General features: G+C 41.6%; 1 protein-coding gene across 1 annotated transcript in view; it reads left to right on the forward strand.

Annotated features, from left to right (window-relative positions):
- Positions 1-4988: 4988 nt before the first annotated feature.
- atp1a3a (ATPase Na+/K+ transporting subunit alpha 3a) overlaps positions 4989-15655 on the forward strand; it is a 31837-nt gene continuing 21170 nt past the window's right edge. The window contains exon 1 of the mRNA XM_049603242.1: positions 4989-5420. Coding sequence (XP_049459199.1) covers positions 5415-5420 — 6 coding nt within the window. The 5' untranslated portion in view covers positions 4989-5414. The remainder of the gene's footprint in view (positions 5421-15655) is intronic.

Below are 15655 nucleotides of genomic sequence, written 5' to 3' on the forward strand. Positions count from 1 at the left end.
GACTGCAACCGGCAATTACCGCATGCATTTGTTTTGGAGAGCGAGACAACACAACAAAGCTGTTGCCTGCGGCCTTCGCTTGCAAAGCTAATGTTACTAACGTCAGGTCAGTCCAAGTAATTAGTGGAAACATGCTAACGTTACACACAAGTTAGTAGTAAAGACCTGTTCATAAATGTTCTGGTGTAGCTCTGAATTTCTTATAAACTGAGGACAACTGCCTGCTGTGTATTTGTGTTCATGGTCACAGTCACAGATAATTTTGTGGCGTTTGTTGTACTAGACAAAAGCGGTTCACATCAGCTACATTTAGCTTGCTTATAACTTCCATATCGTCATATATTGGAGTGAAACAACGTCTAACAAGTTGCGGTATATTCTCTAAATAAAAAAAAAAATTACAAACCTGTCTATTAGGAAAAGGGGCAACTCAGGATAAGTTTTAAAACCTTTCAAATCTCTCAGCTCTCTCCACTTGGTGAATGTCCGACCAAGGTTTAAACGCGTTTGGGCTTGAGCCCTATCACTGTCCCGTTCAGCCTTCTTCTGTTCTTTTTCTTTTAGATGGTGCTCCTTCTTTATCCGCCATGACATTGAAAGTACAACCAAGTCCTTATAGATACATCTGGTAAAACTGTTATGTGTTATGTGTTCAGCAATACCGCTTACTCGAAGAACACTCTCTGTAAACACAGCTCCTTCTTCTTCTGTGGTTTAAAGGCTGCGGGCTTGCAGAATTACTTCTGCCTCCAGGTGCCATATTCTGGTTTGCTGACTTCCGCTGTGTCCAACCCGAGCCAGGCTACACTAAATAGCCATATAGAGAAAGGCTTTTTTGTCGCTGTTGGGTTCAAATAAATATGTGGATCTTCAAGGGGGGGGGGGGGTAATACGAACTAGGGACAGTTTTATTAATGGTAAAATGTTCTGCATAGCTGCTTTTAAGAGTGAATGGCAGTAGTCAGTTCTTTCGAAACAACTTTCTATGAACTGGGGAATAACTTTCTCCAAATCAGAGACTGATAAAAATGATCTGATTTTTTAAATCAACTGAAGGTGATAAAAAAAAAAACAGGACTGAACAACATGATTGACATGATTGTTGAAAGTTAAATTGGAATCAAAAATAAGTCCTAGATTTCTAGCAACGAACTTAACAGAAAGTGTCAAGTTAACATGTGTCACTGAAGACTGAAGTGTTATGTGGCCCAAATAATATTACAGGTTTTTCTTCATTGAGTTGGAGGAAGGTATTAGACACCCAGCACGCAATATTCCCCAGACATTTGTTAAAATGTCAGCGTGTTGAGGGTTTCAGGTTTCATACACACATAGAGTTGCATGTCATCAGCATAACAGTGGAAAGAGCATGTCAATAAAAGTCTACAGCCAAGCTAGCAGCTCTGCAAGTAATACTTCTTGTAAAGAAAACCAAGCTGTTCAATAGATGAACTTAGGGGGAAACCTTATGATCACACAGAAGGAGTGTGTATGTACTGCTAGCTCACCTTTAGCACCAGTGAGCTAGCTAACTTTACAGCTCAGTCGAGGAGGACACCATAAATAATTACATCCCTCTCCCTAGCATGAGCCTCTTATCAATGAGTAGATGCACACTTCCTTCTGTGCGGTGATACAGTTGGCAGGTGTAGTTGGATAGGATAAAAATACTTCCTGTATTATGCTTTGTGTTTATTTTCAATTAACTTGCACAGATATGATATGAGGGGCGGCACGGTGGTGTGGTGGTTAGCACTCTCGCCTCACAGCAAGAGGGTTGGCGGTTCGATCCCGGGCTTGGGAGCCCCTCTGTGCGGAGTTTGCATGTTCTCCCCGTGTCAGCGTGGGTTCTCTCCGGGCACTCCGGCTTCCTCCCACAGTCCAAAGACATGCAGATTGGGGACTAGGTTAATTGATAACTCTAAATTGTCCGTAGGTGTGAATGTGAGTGTGAATGGTTGTTTGTCTCTATGTGTCAGCCCTGCGATAGTCTGGCGACCTGTCCAGGGTGTACCCTGCCTCTCGCCCGATGTCAGCTGGGATAGGCTCCAGCCCTCAAGAGGATGAAGCGGTTAGAAGAATGAAGATATGATGTGTCTTTTTTTGCTTCCTGATTAGCTGTATTTCATGCTAATACATAAATGGCCCATGTGGCTGCTACATTACTCTTTACCTTTTCCCGTTGTCATGTCTTTCCAGTATAACTTTTTGAAGCAGGATGCGTGAGTATTGACACATTTTTTTCCAGCGCAGTTTTAGAATTTGCTAGAAAAAAACCACTTGATTGATGGTGCATGCTGGAGGGATGACAACGCAGCGCAGAAACCAGGCCACACTTCAATTATAATAGAGGGGTATTGATCCCATCTGAACACGGTGGCTGCCTCAAAGCAGAGTCACAGTCATGCACTCATACAGATGATCCCGCACACAGTCTCACGGTGTTCACAGACAAACATTTGCATAGCAAAGCACACATGTCAACCAGTTATTTGCACACTTGATCACTGTCTCATTTGCTCATTTGCTCATTTGTTATGCAGTATCGTATGTTTCCCCCCTCGTTCATTTGATCACTGTTGAATCACCTCAGGCGGGATGGGTGCATGCATGTGATATGGCAGCTGCACAATATTCATAGCCTCCTGCTCCATTTGAAGGCTCTAAAAACAGCAGTATAATTGTCTAATCTTCCACAGCAGGTGGTGCATACAGAAATAAAGCAAGTGAAGCTGCAGCTTTGCTCTGACCGACCATGATCATCACATTGTTTCCATGTGATTTCTGTTTATGCTGCTTTTACTGTGTGTCTTGGCCAGGGTTTTCATTCCCCACACTAGCACTGATTGAACAATCTTTATTCCAGTGTAATGCCAGACCAGACCTCATTTCTTGTCAGTAAATTCTTTTGTGAATCACTCTTTCTGTTCTTCATTTTCCATGTTTTTTTGATTATTTCTCTGTTCTCTAATCTCCTCCTCAGCCCTACTCTGCTTCAGTTTCTACTCTTAATCATCAGCATGAATCAATCCCATGTTTTGTGCAACACACTGCTGCTCACATCTGTCTGACAAATGTGGCCATACTAATGCAGGCTATATCTTGTGTGTGTGGAGAATAGTGTGGATGTGCCACACTTTTCCCCCGATGCCACTGATGATGCAGATGTGCACTTCGTTCATGTTTTAGTCTTTTTCATAGCAACAGAAAAGCTTAAGTCTGAACAGCTGCTGACAACTAAACAAAAACCCAGAGAGAAGATGCTTAATTTAACCAGTTGAATAGTTAGAATTTCTACAGTTGTAACGTGATAAAAATTAACAATTGTACAGCTTAATATGAAATATGATGCATCTCAAGGCTAAGACTAAGTAACTTTTACAACATAATGGGAGCTTCCACACATACATCATTTATATCTGTCTGATAGGGATACGTACATCTTTCTGGTGTATTTTGTGAATGACTTTGGTCAAAAACAGGGCTAGAGGCTGGATTACTAACTAATATATTTGACAGTGCTGTGTGCAGGAAGGCCAAACTTACAATTGCAGATACCTTACACTCATTACACTTAGAGCTTGAGCTGCTTCCATTCTTAGGGTCCTAAGAACCAGCAAGAATCTATATTCCTTTTGCCGTACAGGTATTGAACACAGAGTGATTGCACAAGGGAGCACAGTTATTTTATAAAATGTGCTCACTTAATGTATTTCTGCAACCTGCATATATGCGCTATTGTAGCTTGTACACTGTATATTTGTACGTTAATGGTGTATTGTGTTATGTGTTTGTATGAACCTTTGCTGTATTTGAGAGAAGTCAAAAACAAATTTCCACCGAGGAACAATAACATCTGTTTATCTATAATTTTTAGGATGTGTCTTGTGAAGGGACTCTGTGGGAAAAAAAACAAGTTTTATGTAATTTATTATTTTGGTTTACATGGTGAGTATTCTTAAATAAATGTCTGTTCAGTGACATTATCACAAACAAACACAAATTACTGTCAGTAATATTTCAGCACATGAATACTGGTTGCAGTGGACTTAATGGAAATTTGTATAGGCAACAGCATAAAAACTGCACAGAGGATAGGTTGGAGGTCATATCCGGCCATATTTAAGCCTTAGATGTTGTCACAAATGTTGATTTTTCAATTCATTTAAATTCATTTTTCACAATATTGATACGGCACAAGCTGTGCTTTCTTGCTCTATCTTAATGTTAACATTTACTACAGTTGTTCTGCTGTTCTGTGCCATTAACCAAGTGAAGAAAATTTGTGGATGCCATGTTGTAGTCTTGTTATATTTATCTTTTAATAAAAAATTAAACTTATGATCTCAATGTCAATGTTTCCCCATGGTATCGAAAGTAGCATTAAATATAGATATTTTTCAAGGAATTGTATCAAAATAAGAAACTCCAGTGACAACACCATGCCTTAGAGTTGCTATGCTACAACAGGCAACCATGCACCATCATACGAAATAAGTACTGGCGAATCACAGTCATCAATACACTCAATGAACTGTTATTATTGTTGCTACCAGTTCAAATATCACAGTGTAGGCTACTGCAGATTTGCATGTGGTTTGTCACAGTGGTGTTGCTTGACTGCTGTGGGTAAAATCAGTGTCACACAGTCTACTGTCTCTCAGTTTCATTTCTTTTAAATATATTAATTTAATGTATTTCTTTCTGAGTGAGGGGACCCCAGGACTCACTTGGCAAACTTAATAAAATCCTCTCACATTAATCAGTTATTCTCCTTTTCCTTGTTTCAAAACAGTACCTATGCCTTACGGGCTAAGATGAACATGATTTGAGCAACATATTCGGTATCATGTGTACGCATCTTATGCGCGTGTACGCATAAAACTACTTTGTTGGTTTCAACCGCGGAGTAACAACCAGGGAACCCTGAGTGCTGCGGCGACCTGAGCACAGCTGCGGAGGGAGACAGCATCCGAAGAAGAAGGCTGCCGCCCGGGTCTACTTTCCAACGGCATCATTGCGCCTCACAGGGAGAAGGCTGGTGAAGTGTCACCATCGGCTGCGTGTCATTTAACGTTTTATGACAAAAAAAAAAATAAACCCTCTCGATTATTATCTGAACCGGGTGCAGCTTCGCTGAGGTGTTCGATGAAACTTTGCCTTGCCAGGTTATCATATGCCCGCTCCACCTGAAAAAATGATATTTTAGGATATTATGTTAGCTAGTTAATTAATTTGTGTCAGTAAAGTTAGAGCAATAACGTTGGCTGTCAACTGAGAGGAGACATTTTTTTTCTTCTCATCATCAGACGACTGTTTCCTGCCCTGTCTCCCCGCCTTAAAGCCAGCTATTCTGGTTGAATCAAGCCCAAAAGCGATTCATCTTCTGAGGAGACCCGACTGACTGCGCCGAAATGGGGGTAAGGGCTAAATTTATCCTTTGTGATTGTAGCTAACGTTATTACGCAGTTAAAATGTTGGTTGTGTTAACGTTATGGTTAGCTGTACAGTCTGGATGTGGTGACGGTAAGGGTTAGTCAGTGTGTCGGTGAATGAAAGGGTTAAAGTGTATGGAGGCACAGGCATGATGTTAGAATGACATTGAACACTGGATATATAACGTTGTGGTTTGTTTTAGCTAGCTTACCTGTTCACGTTATGTGGCACACTGCTTAAACCGCATTGATGCATTCAGTGTCGTTCTGTCAAACAGTAATTGCCTTTGGGATTACGTTAGGTGTCTGCCCTTAACGTCGGTTAGCACATCAAATCAATGCGTTGCAATTTATGATAACGACTGGGATTATCAGGTAATGGAGGGCATGTTTTTTGTCTGGACACAGCCTCTTTTTCTGAGGAACATGCGCCAGATTAGTGAGCAAGTCCTCCGCATCCAGAGTCCAGTCGGTGCGACAGAACCGGTGCAGGGTGGTTACGCGTTACAGTAACGCTCCTCAGTCTCAGTAGTCTGTGCAGCTCTCAACAAAATAAAAAAAAAATGTCATTATTTCTATCACCCCATCACAATTAAGTTGATCAACCAAGCAGCCATTTGCCACCTGCAAATTCTGATAAATGTTCCTCAGTGGATGAGAGGCAGTGGAGTGTACTTGACAGGGGCAGAGATACACAGCTTCAATTTTAATCACTAATCATTAACATAACCATTTGACATCTACATGATTTGGTTTCATCTTCATTCACAGCAAACACACATATGTTACCTTCATTTTTAAGCTGCCAGAGAAGCATCCTGGCGATTTCGGAGCTGTAACGCAAAAGTAATGTAACGAGCAACTGAACCAAGTAAGAGACCGGGCCCAGTGTGCCGACCAGCGTCATTTATCTTGACCAGAAATAAGGGATTAATGTGTTTTTAACAAGCATCGGTTATGTAGTGGCTGGAAAATGTGCTGCTTTATTCGCCGGTTTCCAAAAAACGAGATTACACCGACGGAACATCTGGCACCCGGAGCTGGACCCGCTGCAGACGATTGAGGGAATTCACAGCTCCTAAATACACGATTAGTCACACTGCACAATGACACGAGCGAGTCCGGCCAGAAATGGAATAGTTGTGGATGATATGCAGGTGAAACGCGCCATTACGCACGGGAATATGCAACCCGCTGATGGTGAACACCGCAGCCCCGACTGCGGAATATCATGCCATTCCTCCCAGTCTGACTGCAGCAACTCTTAATCAGCAAATACATGTGTTTTGTTAATTATTCACAATAAAGCAGAGCTAACTGACAGTCGTGAATCTGTAATGTTATTTGGAAGTAATGAAATGGAAGTGGGGGGAGGGGGGGGGTGGGAATCAAAACGATGAAGGCTATGACTTTATTTCTCCTCATTTTTTTCTGCCAACCATTTGGTGCATTTTCATTCAAACATTACATAATGCGAGGATGCGTCGTGTCGCTGTCATTGACGCTGCTGGGCTTGGTGAGGATGTAGGTGCAGCTTAGGTCTGGGTACCAAATGGGCACAGACAAGTGCGTCAAAATGGTTCCTCAGCGATGGTCAACCCCCACCCCTCCACCCTCCCACTCCTATAAATGCCGACGGATGGGTCCCAAAGGAACGTGCTCTCCACAAGGGTAGACACAGCCAACACCTCCACCTTCTCCTTTTACCCCAGCAGCCCCAACAAAACACTGACCTGTCAGGTCATGAAGGACATCTTGTTCCAGCATCTAAATGTAGACTTCATGATGTCATTCTTGCTGAAAAATGACTGTTACCTCCCTGTAGTGTTATTATAAAGCATTATTCCCTGTCCCTACTCAGCAGTGAGGTAATACTTTATGAAATGTATCATCTCCTGCAGCATGCTGCATTTTTATGTAGAATGGAAATATGTATTGTAGGACCATAGCTGTAGATGGACCATGGTGTCATGGTCAATCTGTGCTAATGAAGTATGATAGGCAGTGGTTTCTACTCTGCTCTACATCCGGGTTTGGGGGAACGGGATGAGTGAGCAGTCAGGCCTGATTGTGGAAATGGTGCTGCTCTGTCATGGTTTGTGATGCAGTCCACTTGACTGCTGGAGGGAAAAACCACGCACCACGCAACTCTGACTACTGCGTCACAGAGAGGAGGACAGGGTGTGTGTGTGTGTGTGTGTGTGTGTGAGTGTGTGTGTGTGTGTGTGTGTGTGTGTGCATGGGGGGAGTGGAAACTCCTATGTGGAGGATGTGTGCCTTTCGGGGGGGGGGGGGGGACCAGAGGGAGCCTCAGTTGACACAGCAACCGGTGCCATTTGATCCGTGCCAATCAATTGACAGGAGCTGTTGCTGCAGGAGGCAATGATCTCGTTGGTGGGTGAAAGAATAGATGGCAAAGATGAAACAAAGGTCAGCCACTGTGCGGAAGGCCTCACAGGGAGGTCATGTTCAGAGGAAAACTGACTACAGTAAGATTCAGTGATTGACACTGAATGATGGAGGTAGAGAGAAGGAGAGCTAGAAAGAGATGCCTTCGTGGTGAGTCACCTTGAGAAGGGTGAATACTGGAAAAGATGGAGGAGGGAAGGAATGCCACAAAGAGATGCCTGGGATGTTGCTTATGTGCAGAGATGACACAGAGGAAGGAGCAATGGTGGAGCTTCAGGGGGTGGGGGTGGAATGCTGATCACTGAGATACAGACAGAGATATATATATATATAGATATATAGATATACAAAGAGATATATGAGGATTAATGCATCTGCTGGTATCCCACAATGCACTTGGTGAGGAAGCGTCAGGAGAAGGGCCAATCGCAGTGGGGAATGAATGGTGTGTGGTGTGGCTCTGTGTGTGTGTGTGTGTGTGTGTGTGTGTGTGTGTCAGGCAGCTTGGCTAAACCTCTTCTCATTAATGGTGTCTAATCCATGCATAATGGAGCTGATGCCTCATACAGTAGCTCTCAATATAAAGAGGTCTTTTCATTGTAGTTTCTCCTTTTCAGTCTTGATAATAATTGTCTTCACTGTAGCTCATTAAAATCAGCACAAAGAATCATGCACCAGGATGTGTAACTGTTCTTTATGCACTAGAGATACATCTCAGTATTAAACACCCAATACTGTGAATTACGCTTCTGAATAACTTCATAATCCATCATGAGTGGTTGAGCAGCTATCATTTTGAAAAGTAAAGGAGACCATCAATAGAGTGATAGCCTTGCAGCCGGCACACTAACCAGTAAAAAATATGTCAAACTCCTGTCCACAGAAAAACAACATGACTGGATTGCATTATGTTGCATTAAGTTGTTCCATTAGTGAAACCAGTTATTGTTTTTTTTGTGGGATGTTGGTTTACGCTGTGCAAATTTCCTGTGGCAAATTAATGAGCGCCAGTGTTTGGATGAGTCAGATTTCACCTTTCAGTGCATAATGCACATTTAATGAGCAGTTTCTAAGAAATTCTCAGCTGTTTCATCATAGGTTGGTTCTAAAAGCCTTTATTTGACTGACAATACAGATGTTTATTTTGAATATAAAACCACTCTTGATTAAATTGAGAACTAACTGGACCAATCATAAGCATGGAGGGGGGCTGTTTCCACGATTTCTTCCTTTTGGATGCATGCTGTTGCTACCTGGTTGTAGTGTTGCACGGTATACCGGTACTAAAATAGTACCGCGGTACTAGAGTATTCCAAATGGTACTATACTGCATTTGGAGAATAACGGTACTTTGAAATTGATTCAATTCATTAATTTAGTTAATTTATTTTACTCATTTATGCACACAAACGCGTTTCTTGTTCCTATTGGAGCACAGATTGCACAAGTGGTGTGTATGACAACACCTTAGTGAAACATTTGAGCAACCAAACCGTGATGTCTGTACCGAGGTACTTACCGAACCATGATTTTTTTGGTACCGTTACACCCCTACTATTTATTGTTCTAACGGTTTGTATCCAAAAGGACTTTTCCTTACGAAAAGTACAGAAGAGTATCGAAAAGTATCGAAATTCATATTGGTATTGGTACCGAAACAAAGATTTTTGTATCATGACAACACTACCTGGTTGCTACCTTTACATACAGCTCCGACTTCACCCGCACACTGCAACTGACTCACAGCTACACACTCAAAGACGTCCCAATCAGAGCAAAATAAGAAGGAAATGAGACAATAAAGGCAGAGGGCAGGGTGCCTGCAGATAAATACACCACTACCCACGTCTGGTGGATCATAAGTCATGATTGAGAGGGATTACCTTTGTATGACTCTATACATTGTTTGTTTGTTTTTAGAAAAATCCAGCATAGTATATATATATTTAAAATAGCTAGATTTATTGCAATTGCCATTATGTTACACTACAGACAAGTCTGTACATAATGACTGGCTACTTAATACCTTTTTTTTTTGGCAAAACAGTAAACCTCTGCATAATCGATAATTGATAGGGATTGTCTTCGTTAGAGTTAATGTTAATGCAGCTTTGGAGAATTGCAGATCATTTTTCAAGCACAAAGGCAATTCAAAGTGCATCACATAAGAATGCATCCAAATTACATTTTTTGGGGCATTTTTGCCTTTAATTGATAGGACAGTTAAGTGTGAAGAGGGGAGGGGGGGGGGGGGGGTGACATGCAGCAACGGGCCACAGGCTGGACTCGAACCCGGGCCGCTGTGGCAACAGCCTTGTACATGGGGCGTCTGCTCTACCACTAAGCCACCGATGCCCCATCCAAATTACATTTAAATTAATGCATGCAGGCACAAAGCAGGTGCATGCATAGTAATCTTATTGCTATGTGGTTCAAGAAATGGGGCTAAATTTCTTGGGTTGAAGCTGAATTATAAGCCCATGTTACTCTGCCTGTTGGAAGCATGAATTTCACAGTGCTATTCTGCCTCGTTTCTTTTTAATAAAAAGGTACAGTCCTGGAATGGGGAGACAGAGTTGTCTCGCCTTTAAGCCAGCAGCGGAGTTACTTATTGTGCGAAATTGACATCTGTTTAAAAGGGACAGCTTGCAGGACAGGACCATGAACAGGATGGGTGTGACGCTTTGATTGTTATTTCAATTTTAAGACATGCTATCGTTTATGAAGCACTGCTGACGTGTATGTTATATGTCACTCTAGAGGCTGACGCTGTTGTTTTACATGTCACACTTGTCACGCCTCTTTAGCTTCCAGGATTCTAGCATGCTGTCAAAAACTACACACTGGAGTGTCATGATGCTGCCGTTGTTTGGTTCTGTGTTAAAATGCAAAGGCGGTGTAAAGAAGGGACTTCATAGCAGCCCTATAGCACAATATTTATGTAAAAAGGGCCATTGAAAGTAGTAGAATAGCATACTAAAGTAATGGTTTCACATGTCCCGTCGGGCTCGGGTAGGGTATCCACACTCTATACTGCAACACCACATATGTTCTCATGGCCGTGGACCTTGTTGCATAACTGCCTCAGTCTGTCAATATTTCATCAACACTGCCTCTCAACCTTGTGTCCCTTAGTAGTTTCCATCTGTGTGGGAGTGTGTGTAAAATAGCTTGGATCCATACCACTGCAAATCACTGATTAGGGGTTTCCAATGCCACTGATTGAGTTCGATGTTTAGTTCATTGTGGATTTCCTGGGATGCACTGTGAGGTCACTTTGACATCACTTCCTGTTTACCGGGTGACTTAGGTGTCAAGGGTAACTAGTTTTCCATGCCTTCTACAACACCACCATACGTGAATGGCAGAGAGGATGACAGAATACACTGCACACATAAGTTTATCCGCATAAACATTAGAGCACTATTACATAACACACCCTCTTTTTAAGTGCATCATTAAAAAATTCCAACACCCCCCTCCCATCCCCCACAGTTGATTTCAATTATTTAGATGGGCACAGCGGATTGGATGTTGCTAGGAAACCTCACATCCCCCATCTATCAAGCCATTGGAAGTAGATGCTGTCAGTCTGATTCTGTCAACAACTGCCATTTTCTATCATACTCTCAGACATGCTGCGCTGCGGGAGGTGACACACTGCTAAATGGTGGGAAACAGCACAAAATCTCTGGTCTTATTTTTTTATGTACGCTGACAGCCACTCAGGCTTCCACTGTTCAAATACAAAAACAAATCAAATCACCATGGCTTATCTCACTGTGGATTACATCTGCATTTGTCCCTGGAAACACATGTACTGAGTTAAAACACAGCGTTGTCATCACAAGTGTGGCTCAGACTGCCTCCTCTTGATTAAACCTTGGTACAGATGAGTAGATCAGAGTAGAAGAGAGCAGAGAAACAGATGGGCAGCCCGGAGGGAGGAGAATGTAAACAAAGTGGGAGGGTGGAGGGAAGGATAGATGATGTAGTGTAGGACCCCTCTGACTGCGTGTGTGTGTGTGTGTGCTTGTCAGTCCATCAGTATTTTCTAGGTCGGTCAGTTCACTGATCTGTGTGATAATCCATTTTTTTGTGCGTGTGTGGTTACCATGATCCACTGTGGCACCACCAGAGCTACTGAACTCTACTGGAGGCAATACACACTGGCAAGATCTACCATTCAGAAATTCTGAGTTAGAGTTGTGACATTTTGGTAACTAGAACATCATTAAGTGTAGTTTATAAACAGGCTGAACATGGCTAAATGCTGGATGATTCAGTGCCAGCTGGTGACTGTTTTACCCAGGTTTTATAGTATGGAGCTGCTGTTACAGTTTACTTTTGCTTGGTTGTAAATAATCATATGGGCAGATACCAGCACTGCAAACAGGCAACAGTTCAGCAATATCCCACTGTTGTGTAAAATGACCAATATGATAATAAACTAAATTAAAATTATGGAAATTAATTAGGAAATCTATATCTTAGCTGATCTTCACAACTGATACCCCTTCTTCTCATTCCAGCTCATTTTAAGGCTCTTTTCCACAATAAATAATATGATCATCATGTTTCCTGATCCATACCTTTTAATTAATGTTGGGTTTATGAATTATTGTGATTATTTTGAAACCCTGCGATGTACAGATCAAAATGTCCCTGTTTGAAGTCTGAGATTTGACCAGTGATTTCAGCAGATTAGAAAATGGCTTATCCAGCCTTCCTCAGACCTGTGGTGCTCTGTGCCGCCGGCCAGGCTGGACACAGAATACCAGCAGATAGAGCAGACTACAAATGTTGAGCACATACAATCTGTCCCGTTGCTCAGCACTGAACATCTGGATGCTGCTGAGACCTCTTCAGGTTTTACAGCCTGTAACTTGACTGAGAACAGGCATTACGTACTTAAGCAAGGGAGGTGATAATATCCCCTGTGTTAATTCAGTTTCAGTCAAGAGCAGTATACATCTGTGCACTGTGGAATTCAAGGCATAGAAAAATGTCTGGATATGTGACACATGACAGCCTTTCCCAAAAGGATGGTGTAGCATCCTTAAAAAATAGGCAATATTCCTGCCCTGGTTTGGTTCAGTAATGACCTTGAAAGTCATATGTATGTAAAATTAAAACTGGTACGGGAATATATTGCCCTTGATAATTAGAAGTTCATATTGCCCATTTCACCCTGCTCATATTTTTTTCATCAAGTGGTCAAATATTTATGTGTGAATGTGACATGGGTCCCCTGTGGGCCTGTATGTGATAATGACGAGGTTGGAGAAAGCCAAGTATGTTGCCTCAAGCAGCAGAAAATATTGAACCTCAGAAAAGGTCCAACACAACCACAGATTGACAATTAACAAAAAAAAAACCCCTCTGTCAGGCCTACTGCCAGTTTCTGCTAACCTGTAATAATACTTATTGGGTTGTAGTGTATTTGCCATTATGCAGTACAGATGTATTAGGTGTCTTTGTGGTGCTTCTGTGACTTCATACATCTTAAGATGCTGCAGCACTGTAGGGTGAGGTCTGTTTCGTGCCTGAGTATTTGGCCTTGTCGCCTCTGCAGTTATCATCCTGAATGAATGTATGCACACATGAGCTCGAGGGGCAGAGGAGAGGAGGAGCCGAAGTAGCAAACGTCTAGAAATAAAAGACGCTGCAGTGCACATCTGCATGTTTTGTGAATTTGATGTAAACTGTGGAGGCAGGAGATGGTTTTATGTAGCCTGTATTTTGACATGCAGTTTCCCAGCAGTCACATTGTGCTTTTTGGTGCTTCAATTATCAAGTTTCGTTGTTAAGGATCACTGTGAGGTGTTAATTTGTCTAATCTTTTAAAGTAAATTTCTAGTGCACTGGAAAGCTTTCTTGCTTACTTTTCATTTCAGTATTTGGAGTTATTGGAATCAAAATCAGCACAGAAATCTGTTTTTAGCAACTGATGATCCTGAGTCATTTAGTTAAATTTAGACACTAAAGGAAATAGATTTGATTAAAGGATAAAACGTATTACAAGTTCCACCTTTTATCATTCTTTGTCACGCCGTCTTTGTGATACTCATACACATGAATGATACGACAGTGATACTCTATGAAATTAGGATACTTAACTTTATAACTGCTCAAACTAATTGAGAAGATGAAGATATTAAGATGGAGTCAGGAAGGTGGCCAATTGTAACTGGAAATAAATCTACCATTTTACTTGACTGGTTCATTTTACTTTTGTTACTTTGAACACATTCTCATTTATTCAGTGCAGTGTTTCCCATTAATTTCCCTGACTGTGGCTGCTTGCCGCAGAATAAACTGTCCCACTACAATTTAATAATGAACTAAAATATTTTTATACTTCTCATAAGAACATAAAAGATCATCAGTGTCATTATATTTTTAGTCCAATAACCAATTAACCAAATTATTTGAAAATGTGCTACTTTGGCTCTAAAGCCAGGTCACCTGCAGTCACCACTCTATAGCCTCGGTCAGTGTCCTCCCCACATGACCACTAATTGATTGGTCACGTTAGGAGTAATGGCCTGTCAATGCTGAAGGCTGCCTGCAACTGAACTGTGTGTCACACGTAAGGCAGCAAATATTACAGGAGTTGTAATAAACATCACAGTCCTCTACGCCTAAGTCACAAAAGCAACCCTAACCCTAACCCTAACCAGTGTTTCTGCTGGGAGCAATCTGCCGTTATTAAAATAAATCACTGAATGTAACTTCAGTTGTAGGCTGATGTAGACCTTCCGATGTGCATTTGACCCATTAATATGAGTCAGCCATCACTCTGTTTGTCACAGTGAGTAGATAGTCCAGCCTGCAGCGTGGTTCATACACTCCTCTGATAGACCAGAGAATTGTAGAGTGACACTGGGCTTCATGATCAAAACAGATTTGTGTCATGTCATGGTTCTTCTATTTTTTTTATTTATTTTTTTTAAAGATAATGTTGAAAAGTGTGTTTGTGTGTCTGTCTTCATTGGAAATTTTGACACACCAATTTTAATTTTTACTGCAAATGTATATCAGGGCGAGGTATAGACTGGCACCCTATCGCAAAAAATAAATTTGAAAATAATCCTACCCCTAACCCTGATGTCCACCCAACCAGTCTCACAATACCCTGTGGGAAACACTGGTGCATGTGAACTCAAGAAGGGCTGTAGACCTTTCAGCACTATAAATAAGTGAATGAGTAAGAATGAATGAGAAACTGGGGTTGAAACGACGGAAGAGAGAGAGAGAGAGTGACTGAGAGGGATTATTGTTGTTCAGTGGGTTAATCTGTCAGTGTAGTAAACAGCAGTAATCTGATGGCCTGCTGGACGAGACTGCCTGGGGAACACTGCATCTCCTAACAGATGGCAAAACACACACACACTCACACACACACACACATATGAACATACAGGGTATGCGGACTCACACATACACACAGAAGAACACCAGCATGGAAAAATGCTCACGTTTGCAGTCATGCACAAAATAAACATGAGTACAACTGCACAGATGGAATAAAAGCATTACTCACTAGAGAACACTAAAAAGCACACATATGCATAGTGAAACTGTGCACACATATGATACACTGTGTAGTGCAGTGAATGCGCACAAGCAATATGAAGACACATGTAAAATGTAATTCCCACACATATAAAGTTGCATGTGGGAGTCAGTCAACTTAAATGTCTTCTTTACAGTCACCTGTGGTCATCCATTTCAAATGTGTATTTTGGACAAAATCACGCACACTACTCAAAAGAACTCTTTAAAATACTCCATATATTTGGCAATAA

The sequence above is a fragment of the Epinephelus fuscoguttatus genome, linkage group LG17 (genome assembly GCF_011397635.1).
Source record: "Epinephelus fuscoguttatus linkage group LG17, E.fuscoguttatus.final_Chr_v1".
Classification (NCBI taxonomy): domain Eukaryota; kingdom Metazoa; phylum Chordata; class Actinopteri; order Perciformes; family Serranidae; genus Epinephelus; species Epinephelus fuscoguttatus.